General features: G+C 44.9%; 1 protein-coding gene across 2 annotated transcripts in view; it reads right to left on the bottom strand.

Annotated features, from left to right (window-relative positions):
- Window positions 1-17927, bottom strand: part of Itk (IL2 inducible T cell kinase) — a 109479-nt gene that overhangs the window by 3059 nt on the left and 88493 nt on the right. For both annotated transcript variants that reach the window (XM_085694879.2, XM_048435941.3), the window contains exons 9-16: window positions 16132-16214; window positions 14686-14816; window positions 14219-14293; window positions 12039-12210; window positions 10499-10715; window positions 9086-9150; window positions 8882-9000; window positions 5875-6032 (exon numbers count right to left, since the gene is read on the bottom strand). In XM_085694879.2, coding sequence (XP_085551005.1) covers window positions 5875-6032; window positions 8882-9000; window positions 9086-9150; window positions 10499-10715; window positions 12039-12210; window positions 14219-14293; window positions 14686-14816; window positions 16132-16214 — 1020 coding nt within the window. The remainder of the gene's footprint in view (window positions 1-5874; window positions 6033-8881; window positions 9001-9085; window positions 9151-10498; window positions 10716-12038; window positions 12211-14218; window positions 14294-14685; window positions 14817-16131; window positions 16215-17927) is intronic.

Here is a 17927-nt window from a genome sequence, read left to right as displayed (position 1 = left end):
GAACGGTGGAACTATAAGACAAGTGATTGGGAGACGGAAATGGGTGAAATGGGGGAGGCAGCCTTGACTGGGGATGGGAGAGAGAAAGTCAACAATAGGGAGAGTGACACTGAATAACGCTGAGGATGTCTGGAAAAGGGCATCAGAAATAATATCATTCATTTACCTAAAATTATATGCAATACATATTAGTCTGTGTGTATACATATATCGCATAAATGAAGTAATACCATTTGGGCTGACAGTACTTCCCCCATCCTCACCACGAGCCATAGACTACCTAACAAAAACCCAAATACCAGGCAAGAGAAACTCCTTATAGAGTTGCTGGTTATGGGAGGCCAAGGGACTCCCCAAACAATCTAGACTTGCTGTTGCCCTTGGTTGCCTCTCAGAGGCTGGAGGCAAGTGTCTATTGCTAAGACGCCATGCCCTCTGGATACAAGGCCTTGAGGAGCCAAGCTGGATCTGCCTTGAAAGCCTCCTCCCTTAGGTCTAGCTTTCATTATACTGAAAGGCGCTATGCAGTCTTCCAAGGGAGGTAGCCGCTGACAGTCCTACCCATTTGGGATGCCTACAAACACCATCGACTGTGAGCATGGCACGATAACTCTACGGGTGCAATAGTGGCACTCATAACCTGGCAGTAACCACCAGCTCTATTAGACTTAAAGATGACTCAACAGGAAGGAAATCCCACCTGGAAATTTACCCAACTACCTGGGGCTAGTGATGTCATAGACCTTAGAAAAGAACCTACTACTGTCACCTTATTAAACTAACTCAATTCCTAACTGCATTCTAAATATCTATCTTTATACCCACAGGTAAGTATAGCTTTCACTCCTCATAAACACCAAAACCAGAACCATCCATTTTCAACAGACGGAGGCCTTTACAGAAAGCCAGAAAGTGGTCAAATGCAGGGAACAAGTGTGTGGCCCCAACTAACACACTCATAACATAAATCAGGAACATTGTGGAGGGGGATCAATAAGAGACAGAGGACCAGAAAATCTGCTATGAGATTGTGTCTTTTAGAAATGGCAGGGAAGCTTCACCCATGCTACTTCAACAATATGGCTGCCTCAACAAGATCTGCAGAAGTACACCACCAATAGACATGCTAACATGGCGGCGGGGAGGGGATCTGACAGGACACCACCCTAGACTGGGAACCACAGGCAATTAAGGGATGCTGAGAGTAGGAGAAGTAGTCCTCCCCAGGGAGGAGCCCTGTAAGTGGTTTTCCAAGACCAACTGGTCATCTCTGAAATCTTATACATACAAGTAGCATTAAGTGGAATGAGTATGTTTTGTTTGTATATTTATGCACACTTGTGTGCGAGTGTAGCAATCACAATTAAAAAGAGCCCACGGTTTTGAGAGGGAGCAGAAGAGGAGGTGTAGAAGGGACTGGAGGGAGGAAAGGGAAGGAGAAACAGGATGCAATGATTTTTTTTTAATTAAAAAATATAAAATTAATAAAATTACATTTCCATGAGATCATCTCAAAAGAGATCTGGGTTTTGTGTTGAGTTGTGATGCTGAACTTTGTTAAAACTGGAAAACTTCTGTAAGAGACTCTCTCAAGAGGGCCAGTGAGATGGCTCAGCAGGCAAAGGCGCTTGCCACCAAGCCTGACAACCCGAGTTCAATCCCTGGGACCCACAGGTGCGAGGTGAGAACTAACGCCTGCAAATTGTCTTCTGGCCTCTGTGGGCACATACTAACAGTATCTCCCCCATTCCTACACACACATATATATATACACAAAATAAATAAAAATAATTTAAATGGCATTAGTTAGGGTTGAAGAGATGGATCAATGGTTAGGAGCACTTGCTAGGATCCAGGTTTGATTCCCAGCACCTACATGCTGCTCAAAATCATCAGTAACTGCAGTCCCAGGGGATCTGATGCCCACTTCTGTCCTCTATGAAAACTGTATGCACGGGGCACACAGACACATGTGCAGGCACAAACAATTTTTTTAAATGAAAAATTAAAGACATTAGCAAGAGAATGAAAAATAAACTGTAGGCTTGGAGAAAATATTTGCGAAACATAAAATGATAGGGAACATTTTAAAATCAGCTATAGGAAATAAAAACAACCCTGCTGAACGGTGGGTAAAGGTCCAAGCAGGCATTTTGTTGAGAATATTAGAGGTGGGAAGTAAACATGAAAAGATATCCAACATGAGAAGCCATTAACAAATGTCAATTCAGACGACAGGAAATAAAATTCTACCCCTCCTCTGTAAGAAGGGTGGATATCCAGCACAAGCAGTACTGGCATATATAAGACACGTCATGACTGAGTATGGTGACACACATCTTTAATTCCTTTGCTTAGAAGGCAGAAGCAGAGGCAGGTGGATCTCCATGAGTTCAAGGTCAGCTAGTCTATGTAGGGAGTTCCAGGACAGCTAGGGCTACCTAGAGCCAAACCAAACCAAACCTAACCAAAACAAATCAAAACAAAACCAAAAGCACCAGAATCACTCATCACTGGTAAGAACACAAAAAGGACTTAAGAAGACAGCCTAGTGTTGTTTCACAAACCTAAAACAGCTTTACTTTGGGGGTCCACAGAAGTGGGTCTGCTCCACCTTAACTGCAGGTCAGAGGGCTTAAGCCAACTCTTGCTCTTTCCAAGTTATTGACAAGAAGTCTGACTTAAGGAGTGACTACAAACAAGATATCTTCACCTAGGGTGTGGCTACTTGGTGTTTTGGCTATTAAGATGACCCATAGAGGTGGATCCACTCCACGCTGACCAAAAGTTGGAAAATTCAAGCCTATTCCTGCTCCTCATTTTTAAGACGGGCGGTTTGACCCTGGGAGTGGTTGCCTAGAGGATCCTTGGTCTAAGGTGTTGTTGTAGCACATCCTGCCTAAAGCATCAGAACGCTTAACTCAGGAAATAGTTGCTTGATATTTCAAGTATCGAAGCAAGTAATTGTTCTATTTGTCCTTTGTGTGATGTTAAAGCAGTCTTTTGCCTTCTTCCCCCATTTTTGGATTGGGGTATATAAGTGTATGGAAAATAAATGTGGGTGTATTCAGTATTCGGTATTCACTGGGTTGCCCTCCTGGTACTATTCTATATCGCCATTTTTTTCGTATCTCTGTTTCTCTTGCCTAACATTTCTAAACCACAGCTCATTTCCCTGGAACACAGGAACCCATCAAGGCTGGACCCTCACATCTTACCATTTGATCCAGTGACCACTCCTAGGCATTTACCCAACTGAGTTGAAAATTTATGTCTATAGATTCACATGAATGGATGCATTTGCAGTAAACATTTATAGCAAATTTATGCATAATTTCTGGAAACCAAAAACTGCTAAGATTTCCTTTAGTAAGCACACGAATAAATAAACTATAGAATGTCTACATAACAGAGTATTAGTCAACAATAAAGAATAAATAAACAATAAAACTCAAGAAAACATACAAAACAACATCAAATGCATATTACAATGCAGGAAGAGGCTAGCCTGAAAAAGCTACAACTGTATGATTCCAGCTACGGGACAGACCTGGAAAGGCCGAAACTGTCGACAGCAAAATGATCAGTAGTTGCCAGGGTTTGGGGAGTGAGGGCAGAGACGAACAGAAGAAACAAAGGAGATTTTTAGGACAGCGAAACTATTCTATATGATCCTAAAATGGTGGGTCTGTGCCATTATGTGTTTGTCAAAACCCATTGAACCGGGCAGGACCAACAGTGATCCTTAATGTAATCTCTGAACTTCAGTCAACAATGATGTATCAGCAGGTGTTTGTTCAAAAATGATTGAAATGAACCAAATTCCTATGAGGTGCTAATAAGCAAAGTAAACTGAGCAGGAAGGGAAATATGGGAACTATTCATGCTGTTTGCTCAGTTCTTCCAGATGCACAGAATTCTAAGATCTGTTAGAAAAAAATAAAAAAGATAGTTGAGGTGACTTTCTTAGAGCACCCCACACCCACACTCTTGGGTGTGTCCTTCCTGAGTACTGTCTCTTCCATGTAACATGTGTGCATAAGATCTACATTAAAAGTGTCTTTTAATAAGTTCTGCTTCATAAAACACAGTTAAAAGAGGCTGGGCGGCTGTGGCGCACACCTTTAATATTAGCACCCAAGAGGCAGAGGCAGGTGCATCTCTGAGAATGAGGTCAGCCTGGTCTACATAGCAAGTTTCAGTACAACCAGGACTACATAGAGAAACCCTGTCTCGAAACCTGCTCCCCCAATTAGCTAAAAACGAAAAAACATATTGCCAAATAAATATCAGGTATTATTCTTTCAATGATCAAGATTTCTTTCAGTGAATAGAATTTCTTTTGTGCTCCTCCTTGTATCCTTCATTGCTATGAATTCTCTGTGAATTTATAGATTAAGCATTACTTAATTGTCTTGAGAAAGGAGGTTTGTAGGTTTTTTGTCTTGTTTTGTTTTCTTTTGTTTATCATGGTTAATGGTAAGAAACTGTTAGGACTAAGATTTTACTTGAGTCTCCTAGACTTTTTGAGATTCTGCCTGTTGTTCTTCAATAATCTGAGGGTCTTTAAAAAATTATCCCACTCTAAGCTACATGGGAAGTAGAAAAAGACAAGATCTCCTGAGTAAATTGGGAGCAGTGGGAATCACAGAAGAGGGCAGAAGGGGGCAGAAGGGAGGAGAGTGGAGAAAAAATATATAGCTCAATAAAAACAATAAAAAAAGGTAAAATATAAAATGCAGAGAAAAAACTATCAGGCTTTCTAAAACTAAATAAATATTTCCTTTTATTAAAAGGTAAAAATAAATTAAAACAAGAATCAAACAAGGGCTGGAGAGATGTCTCAGAGCTTAAGAGCACTGGCTGCTCTTCCAGAGGTCCTGAGTTCAATTCCCAACAACCACATGGTGGCTCACAATCATCTGTAATGACACCCTCTTCTGACTTGCAGGCATATATGCAGACAGAATACTGTATACATAATAAATAAATAAATCTTTAAAAATCAAACAAACAAAAAATTATCCCACTTATGGGTACCCGTTCAAAGAAAATGATGTCAGTATATTAAAGAAAAAACATGCTTGCCAGTGTTTTTGTTAGCACATCTCACAATAACTAAGATAGAGAATCCACTTAGGTATCCATCAACAGAATTTTGGTCAGCACGATGAACAGATAAGATATATACATACATATATGTGTACATATAAACACACACGTATGCATGTATATGTATATATACAAATACATATATACTCATAGATGAGTATATATTTGAGTATATACACATATATATGGTGGCACTTCATTCGGTAAAGAAGAATGAACTCTGGCCATTGGTTGCAGTGTGGTGAATCTGGAGGCTTTGACATCAAGTGAAAGGTCAGACCCAGGAAGAAGCTCATACTCTCTGTCATATGGAAAGCTAAGAAAAGCCAATGTGAAAGTGGAACAGTGGTTCTCAGAGTTCAGGAAGCTGTAAGGAAAGAGACCAAAATACTGTCCGACAAAGGCGAAAGTTCTCGATTTGGACGGCCCAGTGGGAGGCTGCAGCCCCCTAGCTGTGTTCTATGAGTGGTGGAAGAGAAGAGCTCACAGGCTCCAAGCATGACATAATGGTGGGAAGAAATGACATGGACTCTATCACCCCCACGCTCAGTACACATAGACCACCACACATTAAAGTATTATACTGTACACCATATGGATATATAATGAAGACCTAACTACACGTAGACAAAGATACAATTTCCTGCCTGTTTACTATGGTCGTCCTTGGTCCTCATCCTCCTAGGACATGTCCTTTCTCTTGAGCTGAGGCCCTGAAAATGTGTGTGATGATACAGGGAGGGGATGACCCCATGTACTGACCTCCTTCCAGCAATGGTTCATGATCTGGTAGATGTGGGAGGAGGCCAGGCGGGGCTTGTATAACCGAAAGCCAGTGCTGATGTCTTCCACGACCTCCGAGTTGCTCCGGTTTTCATATGGGATTTTACCCTCACTGAAGACTTCCCACATTAGCACACCTAGAAGCAACAGTGAGCAGAACAATAGCTAATGGCAAAGTGCACACGTACAAAAAAGACTTATCTAAAAATGACGGAGTCCTTGGAGTTAGCATTCAAGTCCACTCGGTAGACATCTATAAGTTCAATATAAGGCTTATTGGGCTTCCTCCTAATATTTTTTCATTGATTGATTAACTTTTATTTTAAAGGATTTATTTTTTTACTTATGTGTCTGTGTATGTGTTTGTATGAATATATGCCGTGTGTGCAGGTGCTTGAGGAGTCTAGAAGAGGCCACCAGATCTTCTGGAGAGGTTGTGGGGTATTTTTGAAACACATTTATGTCCAGAAGTGGGTTCCATTTCCAAGCTCTCTCCCTTTACTCCCCTCTCTCCATAACTATAAATGCACACACAGACATGCAAATATCCCAGAATCTAAAGTCTAAGCCGTTTTTGGCGTCAGGCATTTCATCTGTGGAATCTTAACTTGAACTGTAGAGAGTGAAGAGAACACACCTTCTGGTGGTATGTCTCCCCACATCTGCCACTCACAGGAAGGCTGCCCCAGCTTTGTCTTTAACATGTAGTAACAGATCACAGCCTCCCAGGAGGAAGAGAGGTTACTGATGATGCCCTAACCAGAGCTCTGCAAGGCATTAAGTCCAGAGGACTGAGGGATGGAGTTTCCCAAAGTCTGATCGCCAAACACCCAAATAAGAATCAGCTCCTAAACTTGTTCGAATGGCAGACTTCCAAACCCCATCCTAAAACCCTCCTCCCAGGGTCACTATCCTGAGGGCTCCTCTGGGGTGCCCGAGGACCTGGAAATTCAGACTCTACTTCCGTATTCCAAGATGCCAGGCTTTCTAGTGGGGTGTCTTCTGAAAGCGAGTTGTTGTGCTGGGACACAGCTCGGGGTGACTGCTTTATTATAAACCTTCTGAACATGGATGAGGCATGGTTCATACAGGCTATAGACTTCTTTAAGAAGTCAATTGGAGTAAAATGCAGAGATTTTATTTATGACAAAGCCCACTGGGCTGAGGCAGGCAGGAGGCTCTCCGGTCACAAGGTTGCTGCAGTTTACCCATGCCGCTACCGATTTTTTTCCCTTTTTTCTTTTTTCTTCTTCCCTCTCCCTCCTTCTTTATCCCTTCCCCCTCCCTCCCTCCTTTCTTTCCTCCGTCCCTCTTTTCCTTCATCCTCTCTGTGTTACCCTGGCTGTCCTGGAAATCACTGTACAGATCAGGCTGGTCTTGAACTCAAAGATGCCCCGTCTCTAGGGAGCTGGGACTAAAGGCCTGCGCCACCACGGTGGGTGCTGCTACCTGTTTCTGATCGTCACCTATCTGTCTATCAACCTCACGTCTGGATTCCCTTCAGGAAGGGAGGCATTTTAAACTAATCTTCTGGAGAACAGCAGAACATCCTCTGGCTGAAGTGCTATGACGTCACAGGCTCCATTCTGAGTCTGCAGGTGGAGGTGCAGGTATGGCTGGCACTCGAAGCATCTTTGGGAGGCCCTGCCTTGGCAGTGTCTGTAACTCCATTAGCCATGGAGAGATGGGCACACACTGTCCCTAGCTGTCCTCCACACTTGTGGACAGTTGTGCAAGGATGATGCCAGAACAATCTCCCCCAGGGTTCATTCTGTAACTCCCACCTAGTTAACAGAGTAATGGCCAAGCATGGAGATGGGGTTGGATTAAGGAATAGATCAGAAAGATTCATAATTAATATGCTCTGGGCTCTTGGGAATGGGCATTCTACAGTGTGAAGAAAATACTATCATTGATTCTTATCTTGGGCGATCTGACTGGACAGCATCTCCTTTGCTTATACCACTGAGGTTTGTGCCCTAGCAAACCTCTTCTACAGAATGACAAGGTCAACCTGAAGCAGTTTCTCTCCAAAGATCCCTCTTTATCGCTATCACACCACAGAGGTTATTTGGTGCATTTTCATGTACACTGTTACATGCAGAAATTATGACTTAGGCAGACATAAAATTCAGCAAGTCACTTAGCCTTTCCCATGTCACATAGTCCATCCATCTATCCATCCATCCATCCATCCATCCATCCATCCATCCATCCATCCATCCATCTATCCAATGCCTTTAGAACAGTTACTAACTTAGTAACTCCTCTCTGGACATAGCTGGGGTTTTTACACTTTCCGGTTCCTGTCAGGGACACAGCACCATGAATATTTGAATGGAGACATTTGTTTGAGTCACCACCTAGAGAGGCCTTTCCAGACCATGCTAGTGACAATCAGATCCTTCCTCCAGCCTAAATACTCTCTGTACCATTGCTGTTGTATTTGATCCCTAGCACTAGCCGACACAAACGTGACTGGAGCTTCTACCTGCGAGCTTGTGAGATAGCTGCCTGTCTTCTCAAAAGTTTCACTTCAGGAGGACAGAAGTCTCTTCTGACCCCTGTGCTCCTGCTCCTCAGCACCTTGAGTAGCCCTGGAATAGAAGGCTCAGCAGCCGACTGTAGAGGAACAGATGCTTACTAGGATCAAGGGTGGGAATGTGATGCTGGGCACAGCATGGTCCTATTTTCACAGGCTTCATATCCTAATCTCTGGACTACTCCAGCCTCCCAGCTCACAGAAGCTACCATGGAACCCTTTTCTCCACTGTGATCTTTAATTTCTTAGCTGTTTCAAAGCTCTCTAGAAACAAATGCAATAGTTACAGCCGGTTCGAACACTCCAGGCTGACCTCACACAGGCCCTCAGTAGGCTCTTTCTCCGCTCGGGACCCAGAACAAAGTCGAATAGTTTGCCTTTGAGAAAGAAACAGGTGGTCCACAGATCCAGATCTCACAGGGGTGGACTGAGGAGGACACTCACCAAACGACCACACATCCGACTTGCTGCTATAGCGACTTAAAAAGAACACTTCCGGGGATGCCCACTTCACTGGGAATTTGGTGCCCGTAGAGCTGGTATATTGATCATCAAGGACGAACCTGGGAAGAGGCGAGGACGAGGTCAGAACACTCCAGGGCTGAGTGTCGCTCCTGAGAGTCTGCTGACCCCACATCCCTGTGTTACCTCGTCATCCCAAAGTCGGACACCTTGATGACTTGGTTTTCTCCCACCAAACAGTTTCTGGCGGCCTAGAGAAGAGACAGGTAGGCAAAAGAGAAATGAAGCTCTGGGTGGCTAGCTAGTAGCAGAAGAGTTTCCCATTGTTAGTGTTTGCTGTGTTACTGGACAAAGGCGCTGCAGAGCCGTACAGAGGTCAAGCATCACCAGAACGCTGCTGAACTAGCAGGAAGTTCAGCCAGCTAGCTGAATGTGCAAGCCCCTTTGCCAGGATGAGAACTGTATCTTCATTTCCACTTATTAGAGAAATCCAGTGCTGTCCAGTCAGTGGTTCACTGGAATGCAGCCTGACGTGGAAGGCGATGCTGACACGGGCTGACTGCAGTGCCTCCCAAGTGATCAGTACCAAAGTGTTCAGAAGCTAATCCTCTTAAAATTGCCCTACGTAGGGGAGGACCGGCCAATGGGCCACTGGCATCATCCCAGAGGGTAGTCTTGGAAGAACCCTGGGAGACAAGAGACTAGGTGGCTCTAACACTTAAAAGTGTCTCCATATTCACTTGGAGAGTCACATTCATGACCCCCCACCATCAGAGGTCCCCAGGCTGGCTCTCAGGTTATCTAGTACAATTTCAGTGGAGAAACTGTGCTTAGGCCCAAGTGCCCATCAGTGAGAGAAGGTGTAAAGAAAAGGTGGTATGTACAGACATGGGGGAGGGGGTCTTACTCAGCCATAAGGAGGGATGGAAGATTTTAGTTGCTGGAAAGTGGGACAGGACTGGGGATCACCGGGTTAAGAGAGATAGCTACCCTTAAGGACAAACAGCGTGTGTTGTTGTTGTTGTTTTTTATAATCTCATACAAGGAATCTAGATGAAGAAATAAATTAAATGTGCAGGTAGGAACGGAACTTTGTGAAGGAGAAGGGTAGCCAGTAAGGCCAGGGACAAAAGATGGCACCGACACTGGGGAGCTGAATACGATCAAATCATATGACACACTCATAGGAAAAGGTGTAAGGGGACCCACTGCTTTGTAAATTAACAAATGTAAACAGCATGTTTTACAAGGTAAAACTGTCTTTGCCCATTTCCTTCATTTTTCCAGGAGGAAACTGAGGCACTGGGAAGCTAATAAGAACTGGTTGGAAGTTCCGCTTTGGAAGAATGTGAGCTGAAATGCTGAGTGTAGGTTAGAAGAAGGGCTGAGGAGGAGTTCATATCTGAGCACTCAGGAAACACTTCCCTACTAGGAACCTCCTGAAGCTGAGAGGAAGGACAGCCACATGGGGCATGTCACTTAGGAACTCTCTATCTCTATCTCTCTCTCTCTCTCTCTCGGTCTTGGTGTGCTACATTTCAGGGGAAGATGCTCCTTTGTCTGTCCTTACAGGTGTTGCCTCTGTGCACGTGCTCATACCAGGTCTCTGTGGATGAAGCACGCCGTTTCCAGGTAGGCCATGCCCTCACACACATCCAGGCACATGCCCAGTAGGGTCTCTGCCGCAAAGAGCCCCCTCTGACTTCGCAGGTAATCTGACAGGCAGCCATGTTCCATGAACTCGAACACCAGGCAGATGGGGGCTTGTTCCAGGCACACCCCATAGAGCTGGACCAGTTTGGGATGAGAGAGTTTCCTGGAAGCAAAAAGGCAAGAGATGAGATGACCGAGATTTAGTCTTCCAAAAGTGCTGAACATATTACGGTACCCAGCTCACGGTTCTGAGAACAGAAACAAACTCCAAACTCAAACCAAAGATGGTCATGGAGCCAAGGGCTGAGGCTAGGGAGTCAGGTAGAATGAATGAAGATGGACAGAGGCCAGTGCATGTCTGAAGAGAGATGGGAAGGAGAGGAAAATGGAGGGCCAGACCACAGAGCAGGTCTTCTAGATCATGCTCAAGTGTACTCCCCTTCCCATGTATGTGTGTGTGTACTTGTGTGTGTATGTGTGTGTGTGTGTGTGTGTGTAGGCCAAGGGTTAACCATGGGTGTTCTTGTGACACTGTCAATCTTTATTTTTTAAATTTTTTTCTTCTTTTGAAAATAGATTTTTTTTTCTCACAATATATCCTGATTACAGTTTCCCTATTCTTTCGTACCTACTCTCCCATCAGGGCCCACTCCCTTTCTGTTTTTCACTAGGAGATAATATTAAAATATAATAAGATAAACAAAAACTAACATATTGAAGTTGGACAAAACACAAACAGGAAGGAAAGGGCCCAAGCAAAGGCACAAGAATCAGAGGTTCGCACGCCCAGGAATACCATAAAAACACTCATGTGGAAGCCACAGCATATATACAGAGGATGTGGTGCAGACCCATGTAGGCCTGTGCTTGCCGCCACAGTCACTGTGAGCCCCTCTGAGCTTTGCTCATGTTAATTAGAGGGCCTTGTTTTCTGTTATAGCAGCAGTATGCAGGTGTACCACGTGTGTGTCGTGCCGATCTCTTAGAACTGTACAGATGGTTGTGAGCTACAGGTGCTCTTAACCACTGAGTCCTCTCTCCAGCCCCCATCTTTTCCTTTTGTGAAAAAGGATCTCACTGACTCAGAACTCAGAACTAGGCTAGGCTGGCCAGCAAGCCTGGGATCTGCCTGTCTCTCCTATCTCTGTCTCTTTAGCACTGGGACTCCAAGTACAAGTCACCACACCTAGCTAATTTTTTTTATTTTTTTCTCATATTTTTTTATTTTTATTTTTATAACATGGTTTCCGTAGATTGAACTCAGGTCTTGGGGGTTATGTAGCAGCACTTTACCAACTGAGCCCTAATGAGATTCTTCTCTCTCTCTCTCTCTCTCTCTCTCTCTCTCTCTCTCTCTCTCTCTCGTTGTTTCTTCCTGTGCAGTAGGATTCTACCACTGGGGCCCATCATACATCGGAGTGGAGTTTTGTGAACACAGCCCAAAGCCTCCCCCAGAGGATGCCCGCACACCCCCGCTTTCACTCACATCATGACTTCAGCCTCTTCGATAAAGTCCTCTTCTGACATCGCCCCTTCCTGAATGGTCTTGATGGCCACCTTGTCCTTGTTGAGCCAGTAGCCAAGGTGCACCAGCCCAAATTGCCCACTGCCAATCTCCTGCACAAAAGTGAGCTCTGAGGGGTGGATCACCCACTTCCCTGGAACGAGAAAGAGAGAAAGAGAGGGAGGGAGGGAGAGGGCAATTAATAAGATATAGGACTCTCAGAAGTATATACAGTTCTAGCTAGCCTATGGCTACCATACCTCAAAAAATGGGTTAGACTGTTACAGGTAATTACTGTAACCCAGGATATGTTTTGAAAACCGCCATAATGTGGGAGTGGGAAGCATGGAAGGAAAATGAAGATGATGTAAAGTATGGTAAAGAATGTAAATAAAAGAATCATTATAAGGTCACAACCGTCTTTTAATTTTATTTAATTTTATTTTTTAAGTGTATTTTTTTTCTTCAGATAAGAGTCTCACTGGGTCTTATTATGTAGCTCAGACTGTCCAGAAACTCACCATCTAGCCCAGACTGGCCTCAAACTTGTAATCCTACTGCCTCAGTCTCCAGAGCACACAGAGGCTTACACATCCCATGCCTACAAATTTTTATTGCCATTTTTGCAGAGGAAATTTCATTTGCATTTCTCGTTGTTCATTGATTCACTGAGAGCCCTCTGTGCTCACAGCGCTCTGCTAGGATTTGTCCCGAGTGGAACTTGAAGAGGTGGCTTTAGAGGGGACTTCACAAAGGCACAAGTGAGCTCTTTCTAGCAGGTCCTTTTTTTTTCCGTAACGATTTCTTTTTAGTTTTTCCCTTATGTGTATGTGTGTATGTCTGTGTGAGTGTAAGGTACATGAACGCAGGGTCCAGCAGAGGCCAGGAAAAGGGTAGTGGATCTCCTGGAGGGGAGTTGTACGCCGTTGTAAGCCACCAGATGTGGGTGCCAGGAAATGCACTTGGCTCTTGTGGAGGAACAGTAAGTACTGTTACCTTCCCAGTCATGTCTCCAGCCCCTGGACAGACTCCTCAGAAGTGTTTAATAAACAAGTGAAAGGACCTAGGCCTCCATTTTCCTGCTGATAAAATAAGCGGGCTGACCAAATAATCTCTGTGACCCCATCCAGCAGGACGCTTAGGAAGTCAACAACACTAGAGTAGCTTTTCTTTCGGAAGGAGGCTGATAATACGTCATGCTTTCCTGACGCATGGCCCAGAAACAGTCACGTGCCTCTCAAGCTGAGGTATAGACCCCCGGCTGCCACACATGCTGCGGGCTGGATAGTAAGAGTCATAATAGCGTTTCTCCAAGTATTTCCCTGCCCACCTGGGTCAGAATTACCAGGCCACTTGTTAATAAGGTAGACCCTAAGGCCACACTCTCAGGGGTGTTCTGGTAAGCAGCAGGGAGTGCCCTAGCACCAGCATTTTTGATAAATGTTCAGAAAGATTTTGATGCACCCTGAAGTCTGAGAAGCACCAAAGGATACAAAATGAAGATTAGATTAGCCCCCCCTTCAAACAGCACATTTTGGACCAAGGGATGTGAACTGAAATGCCTTTAGATCATAGGGAGATCAACAAGGAGGGAAGGCATTTTGGAGGACAGACATCATAGTCGGACCCATGGCTCTCGGGGTACAGGTTCTATCTAAAGGCATTAAGCAAACATTTTTTTTTCCTGATGCTGGGGATTGAACTGAGGACCTGACTCATGCTAGACACAAGTGCTCTGTTACTGAGTTAAAGGCCCAGACCTCACAACTTAACATTCTATTATATGAAGACCTCTAGATGCCAAGAGCTCGTAGCCCCTGCAGGAGACCCAAAGCCAACAAGTTAGATTATAACAGAAGTTCGAGAAAGTAGAAAACACAGTTCTAGAGGTTGTTTTCTGAGATTTTTCCAATAGCATTTAGTAGAGTACTCTGTATAAAGTAGGTGCTCAATAAATTCATCATTAATGAACCGTTGTTTAAAGCCAAAGGACGTTGATTTGGTCATAGATGTGTGGACACACACATTTCTTACACAATGGCATATGATCACTATCCTACTATTGCTCCAAGTCACCTAAAGCCTGGAGAACAGTCAGGCTAATGGCAAATCTTCTTAGAATTTGTCCTAGACATTTGGGTCTGGGCGCTTCAGCTGCTTACCGTATCTCAGGCCTGCTGTCACTGGGGCTTTCTGCCTCCAGGAGCACACTGGATACCGGAGTCGGGTGACCAAACCTAGGTTGACAGAAAAGCCAAAGGCTGTGGTTAGGGCTTTGCCATAGCAACTGTCTAGGTTAAATCTCCAGGGAAAGAATGCTATGTGAAACAGCTACTTTCAAATTCCAGAGTTCCACCACGATTTTCACACAGTTCATTGAGAGGATTCTTAACCATTTGGCAGATAGTGACCCGTGGGGATCTGCAGAGCAGACGTTCCTGCTGGTAGGCAAGGGAGATCCTAGGGATTTGGAACTTGGTTTATTTGCTTCTGTTTATGTTTTTATTTGCATCTTGAGTTACTCTTTATGGCCAGCTTGTGCAGCATGAAGAACCAGGTGGGGACTATGTCACTTTCTCTCTAGTCTCCTTGTCAGGTTCCCCTTCCGGCTCTGTCCCCTAGAACTTACCTCCTCCATTGTACTGGTGATACTTGATGAGGAGAGGGATGGAGTCAAACACGTACTTCTCAGCCACATAGAACCGCTTCGGGTTGTCATTTGTTTCTTTGATATGATAATGTTTTATACATGGGTTCTCACTTAAAACAAACGAACACACAGTCATTACCAAGAAGCAAAATGCTGACGCATAAAGACATCGATTGGCATTAGGCTCACTGTCCTGGGATGGCAGCTCTCGCCAGGAGGACAGGCACACACTATTTCAAGTGTGTGTATCCGTCTTGGCAGGCTGGTCGTGGTGCTGATGTTGTTTTAAGCACACTGAGGCTGCATCTGAATGTAAGAGGTAATAGTGCTGAGATGTGCTGGTGTTGGTAATGCTTCATCCACAGCCACAGAACGTGGGAACAGCACTGTCTGTGCCGTGAGTGCAAATGGAAACCACGCTGGGGTCCTCCATCCCATCCCAGGCTGAATGGCTGCCATCAAGCAAACTGATGGCAGATGCTGGTGAGGTGTGAGTTATGTGTGTGTGCGTGAGTGTTATGTGTGTGTGTGTGTGTGTGTGTGCACGTGTGTTTGGGAGAACCCTGCTGATGGGAACACAAACTAGGGCAGCTGCTATTAAGATTAGTATGGAGGTTTCTCCAAAACTAAAGATAGAACTACTATGTGTTCCAGCCACACCACGCTTGGGAGTGTACCAGAAGAACACTGAGCCAGAATAGCATAGGGGTTTTTGACCACGCATGTCTATGGCTGCACTATTTACAACAGTCAAGATACAGAGTCAGCACAGATGCCCTGCAATAGAGGAGTGGATTAAGAAAATGTGGTTCGTATATACGCTGAAATTTTATCTAGCTATTAAAAAGAAGAAACTAAAATATTCACAAGGGAATAGATGGAACTGGAAATTATTATGTTAAACAAAATAATCCAGACTCAGAAAGGCAAGCACTGAGTGCTTTTTCTCATATGTGGAGTCTAGACATAACACACACACACACACAATACATACACACAAGCACACACACATACATACACACACACATCCCTCTAGCACACAGGGTTGTCAACTCTCAATAGAGTAGGTAATTTCACTAGTAGACCAAGAATTGGCATTTGGCTATTTCCTCTTCTAGATGACAACCCTTTCATTCTATGTTAACTGACATGCTCACCAAATACAGGGGCAAGTATCTGATGTCTTCAGAGCTCTGCCACTGGGCCTGGCCATAGCCAAGAAGAGGATTCCGTGTCTGCCCAGCTCTGTCTTTTATTAAATCTCTTCAGTTCTGCCCTTGAACTCTGGGCTTTATGTTCACAGGGGCGCTGGCAGAAGCCACACCACCGCCAGTAAGCTCTGCACGATGCATGGGTGGAGCTTGCTGCGCCTAAACCGTCAAACAAAAGCAGCTGTCCCTCTTCGGAGCCAAGTGTGTGCCATACCTGATGATGGCCTTGGTGAACACAGAGACTGTGTATGTTCCGGGTGTCCTGGAATCTCGGACCAGGAACGCTCCTTCTTTACCCTGGATGGGGTAGAAAGTGTGAAAGTTTAGTGATCTCGAAAACCAGGCTCTGGCACCCCGCTTCTTCCTCTTGCCCGTGGAAGGAGGAGGCACTGAGCGGCACTGAGCAGACCTTCAGCTGTAGCAGCCACCATCTCAATTACACTTCTGACAGTTGTTCATGTCAAGTCCTACACAGGTAGGCAGATACACGCCCTCTCTCACTGTTCACCAGGCACTGGATCCATCAGCCTTTTCCCAACCCTTTCCACAATGCCCGAGTCCAGTCTGGACGCCATTATCCCCTTTGACAACAAGGACAGCAAAGTGAGTGACAGGGGGAGTAGGTGGCTTTCCCCTGGGTCTGCAGCCAGAGAGCAATGGGGTTGGAGCTTGACCTTTGGCGCCATGACCTGTTCTTGCTCCATGATGCTCCAACATCTTCTACACCTGCTGGGGGACAAAACCTATCCCTGAAGCTTGCTAAGTCCCAGGGCAGAGCTTTACTTCTCAGGTCCCTTCCACAATGCTCATTTCACTGAAGGGCTGAGGAGAAAGGGCGGGAGGCTAGTGCCGGGGGAGAGGTGGAGAGGGAAGTGCCTGACAATTTTGCCCACTCTGAGGGAATCAGCAGGAGCAAATGGGCATGGGCATGCCAGTTCATACGTTCCTTATGGGAGCTGAAAAACCGGAACTGTTTTAAGAACCGCACTCTCAGCTCTTCTCCTGCCAGTCATAAACATCTGCGGCACTTGGTAATTATGACTTACTTAAATTAGACATCTTGAGGGTCGCAAGTGAAGGTCAGAACTGGACAGGAACCTTGCATGGAAGTCTTGTGGTTTATATACACAGACAACAGGGAAAGTAGAATGACAGAAGCCTCTCCATCCTTCAGTCCCAAAGGAGAATTTTTGTATGAACACATGAACACACACACACACACACACACATACACACACGCACGCACGCACGCACAAAAAGGGAGGGAGAAAGAGACAGAGAAAGGATGCAGATATGCATTCTAATAAGCATTCTGACTACAGATTTGCCTATTGTAGACTTTTTTTGTAAATGGAATCATATGTGGTTTTCTGTGAGTGGGTCCTGTCATTTATGACATTGTTTCCAAGGCCCACCTAGGTGGTGACAGGTATAAAGACTTCACTCCTACTTGTGGCTGAGTGACAGTCGAGTGTAGGGACAGACCACACGTGTTTTCCATTCATCAGCTGATAGTCACCTTCTAGCAGCTGGGAGCAGAGACTTTATGTCTGGGTTATTTTGCTTAACAGGTTCCTTGTGGTATTATCCATACATGGGAGGCAGGAGAAATTGTCTTCAGTTTTGACCGTTTGCCTAACAGTGCAGCTTTGAACTGCAGCTGCTTGGAATGTGATGGGTTAAACCTGAGACAGGAAGACACAGACTTCAAGAAGAGGCAGATTTTATCTGGTTATGTCATTTATTCTAAAGAAAGAAACAGACCAAAAGAGTAGAAGCTTACTGACTCTCTGAAGAGTACAAACTTCTCTTTTATCTAATTAATAATGCCTGGTTGTTTGCGTTGGTGTGACTCTTTCAAAGAAGCGACTGTTTTTCTGTAAATGAACTGTGATTATAGCAGTCCTGAGCTGCTCCGGAGAGGAAGCCCTCTGTAAACACCAGGGGAAGGAGAGGTGAGGTCACGTGAGGTCTGCAGAGCAGGGCAGGCTCTGCTTCCCTCCAACACTC

Source organism: Myodes glareolus, chromosome 9 (genome assembly GCF_982192425.1).
Source record: "Myodes glareolus chromosome 9, mMyoGla1.1, whole genome shotgun sequence".
In the NCBI taxonomy this organism is placed as follows: Eukaryota; Metazoa; Chordata; class Mammalia; order Rodentia; family Cricetidae; genus Myodes; species Myodes glareolus.
Note: the sequence above shows the minus strand (reverse complement) of the source record. Positions and strands in the feature narration are given on the sequence as shown.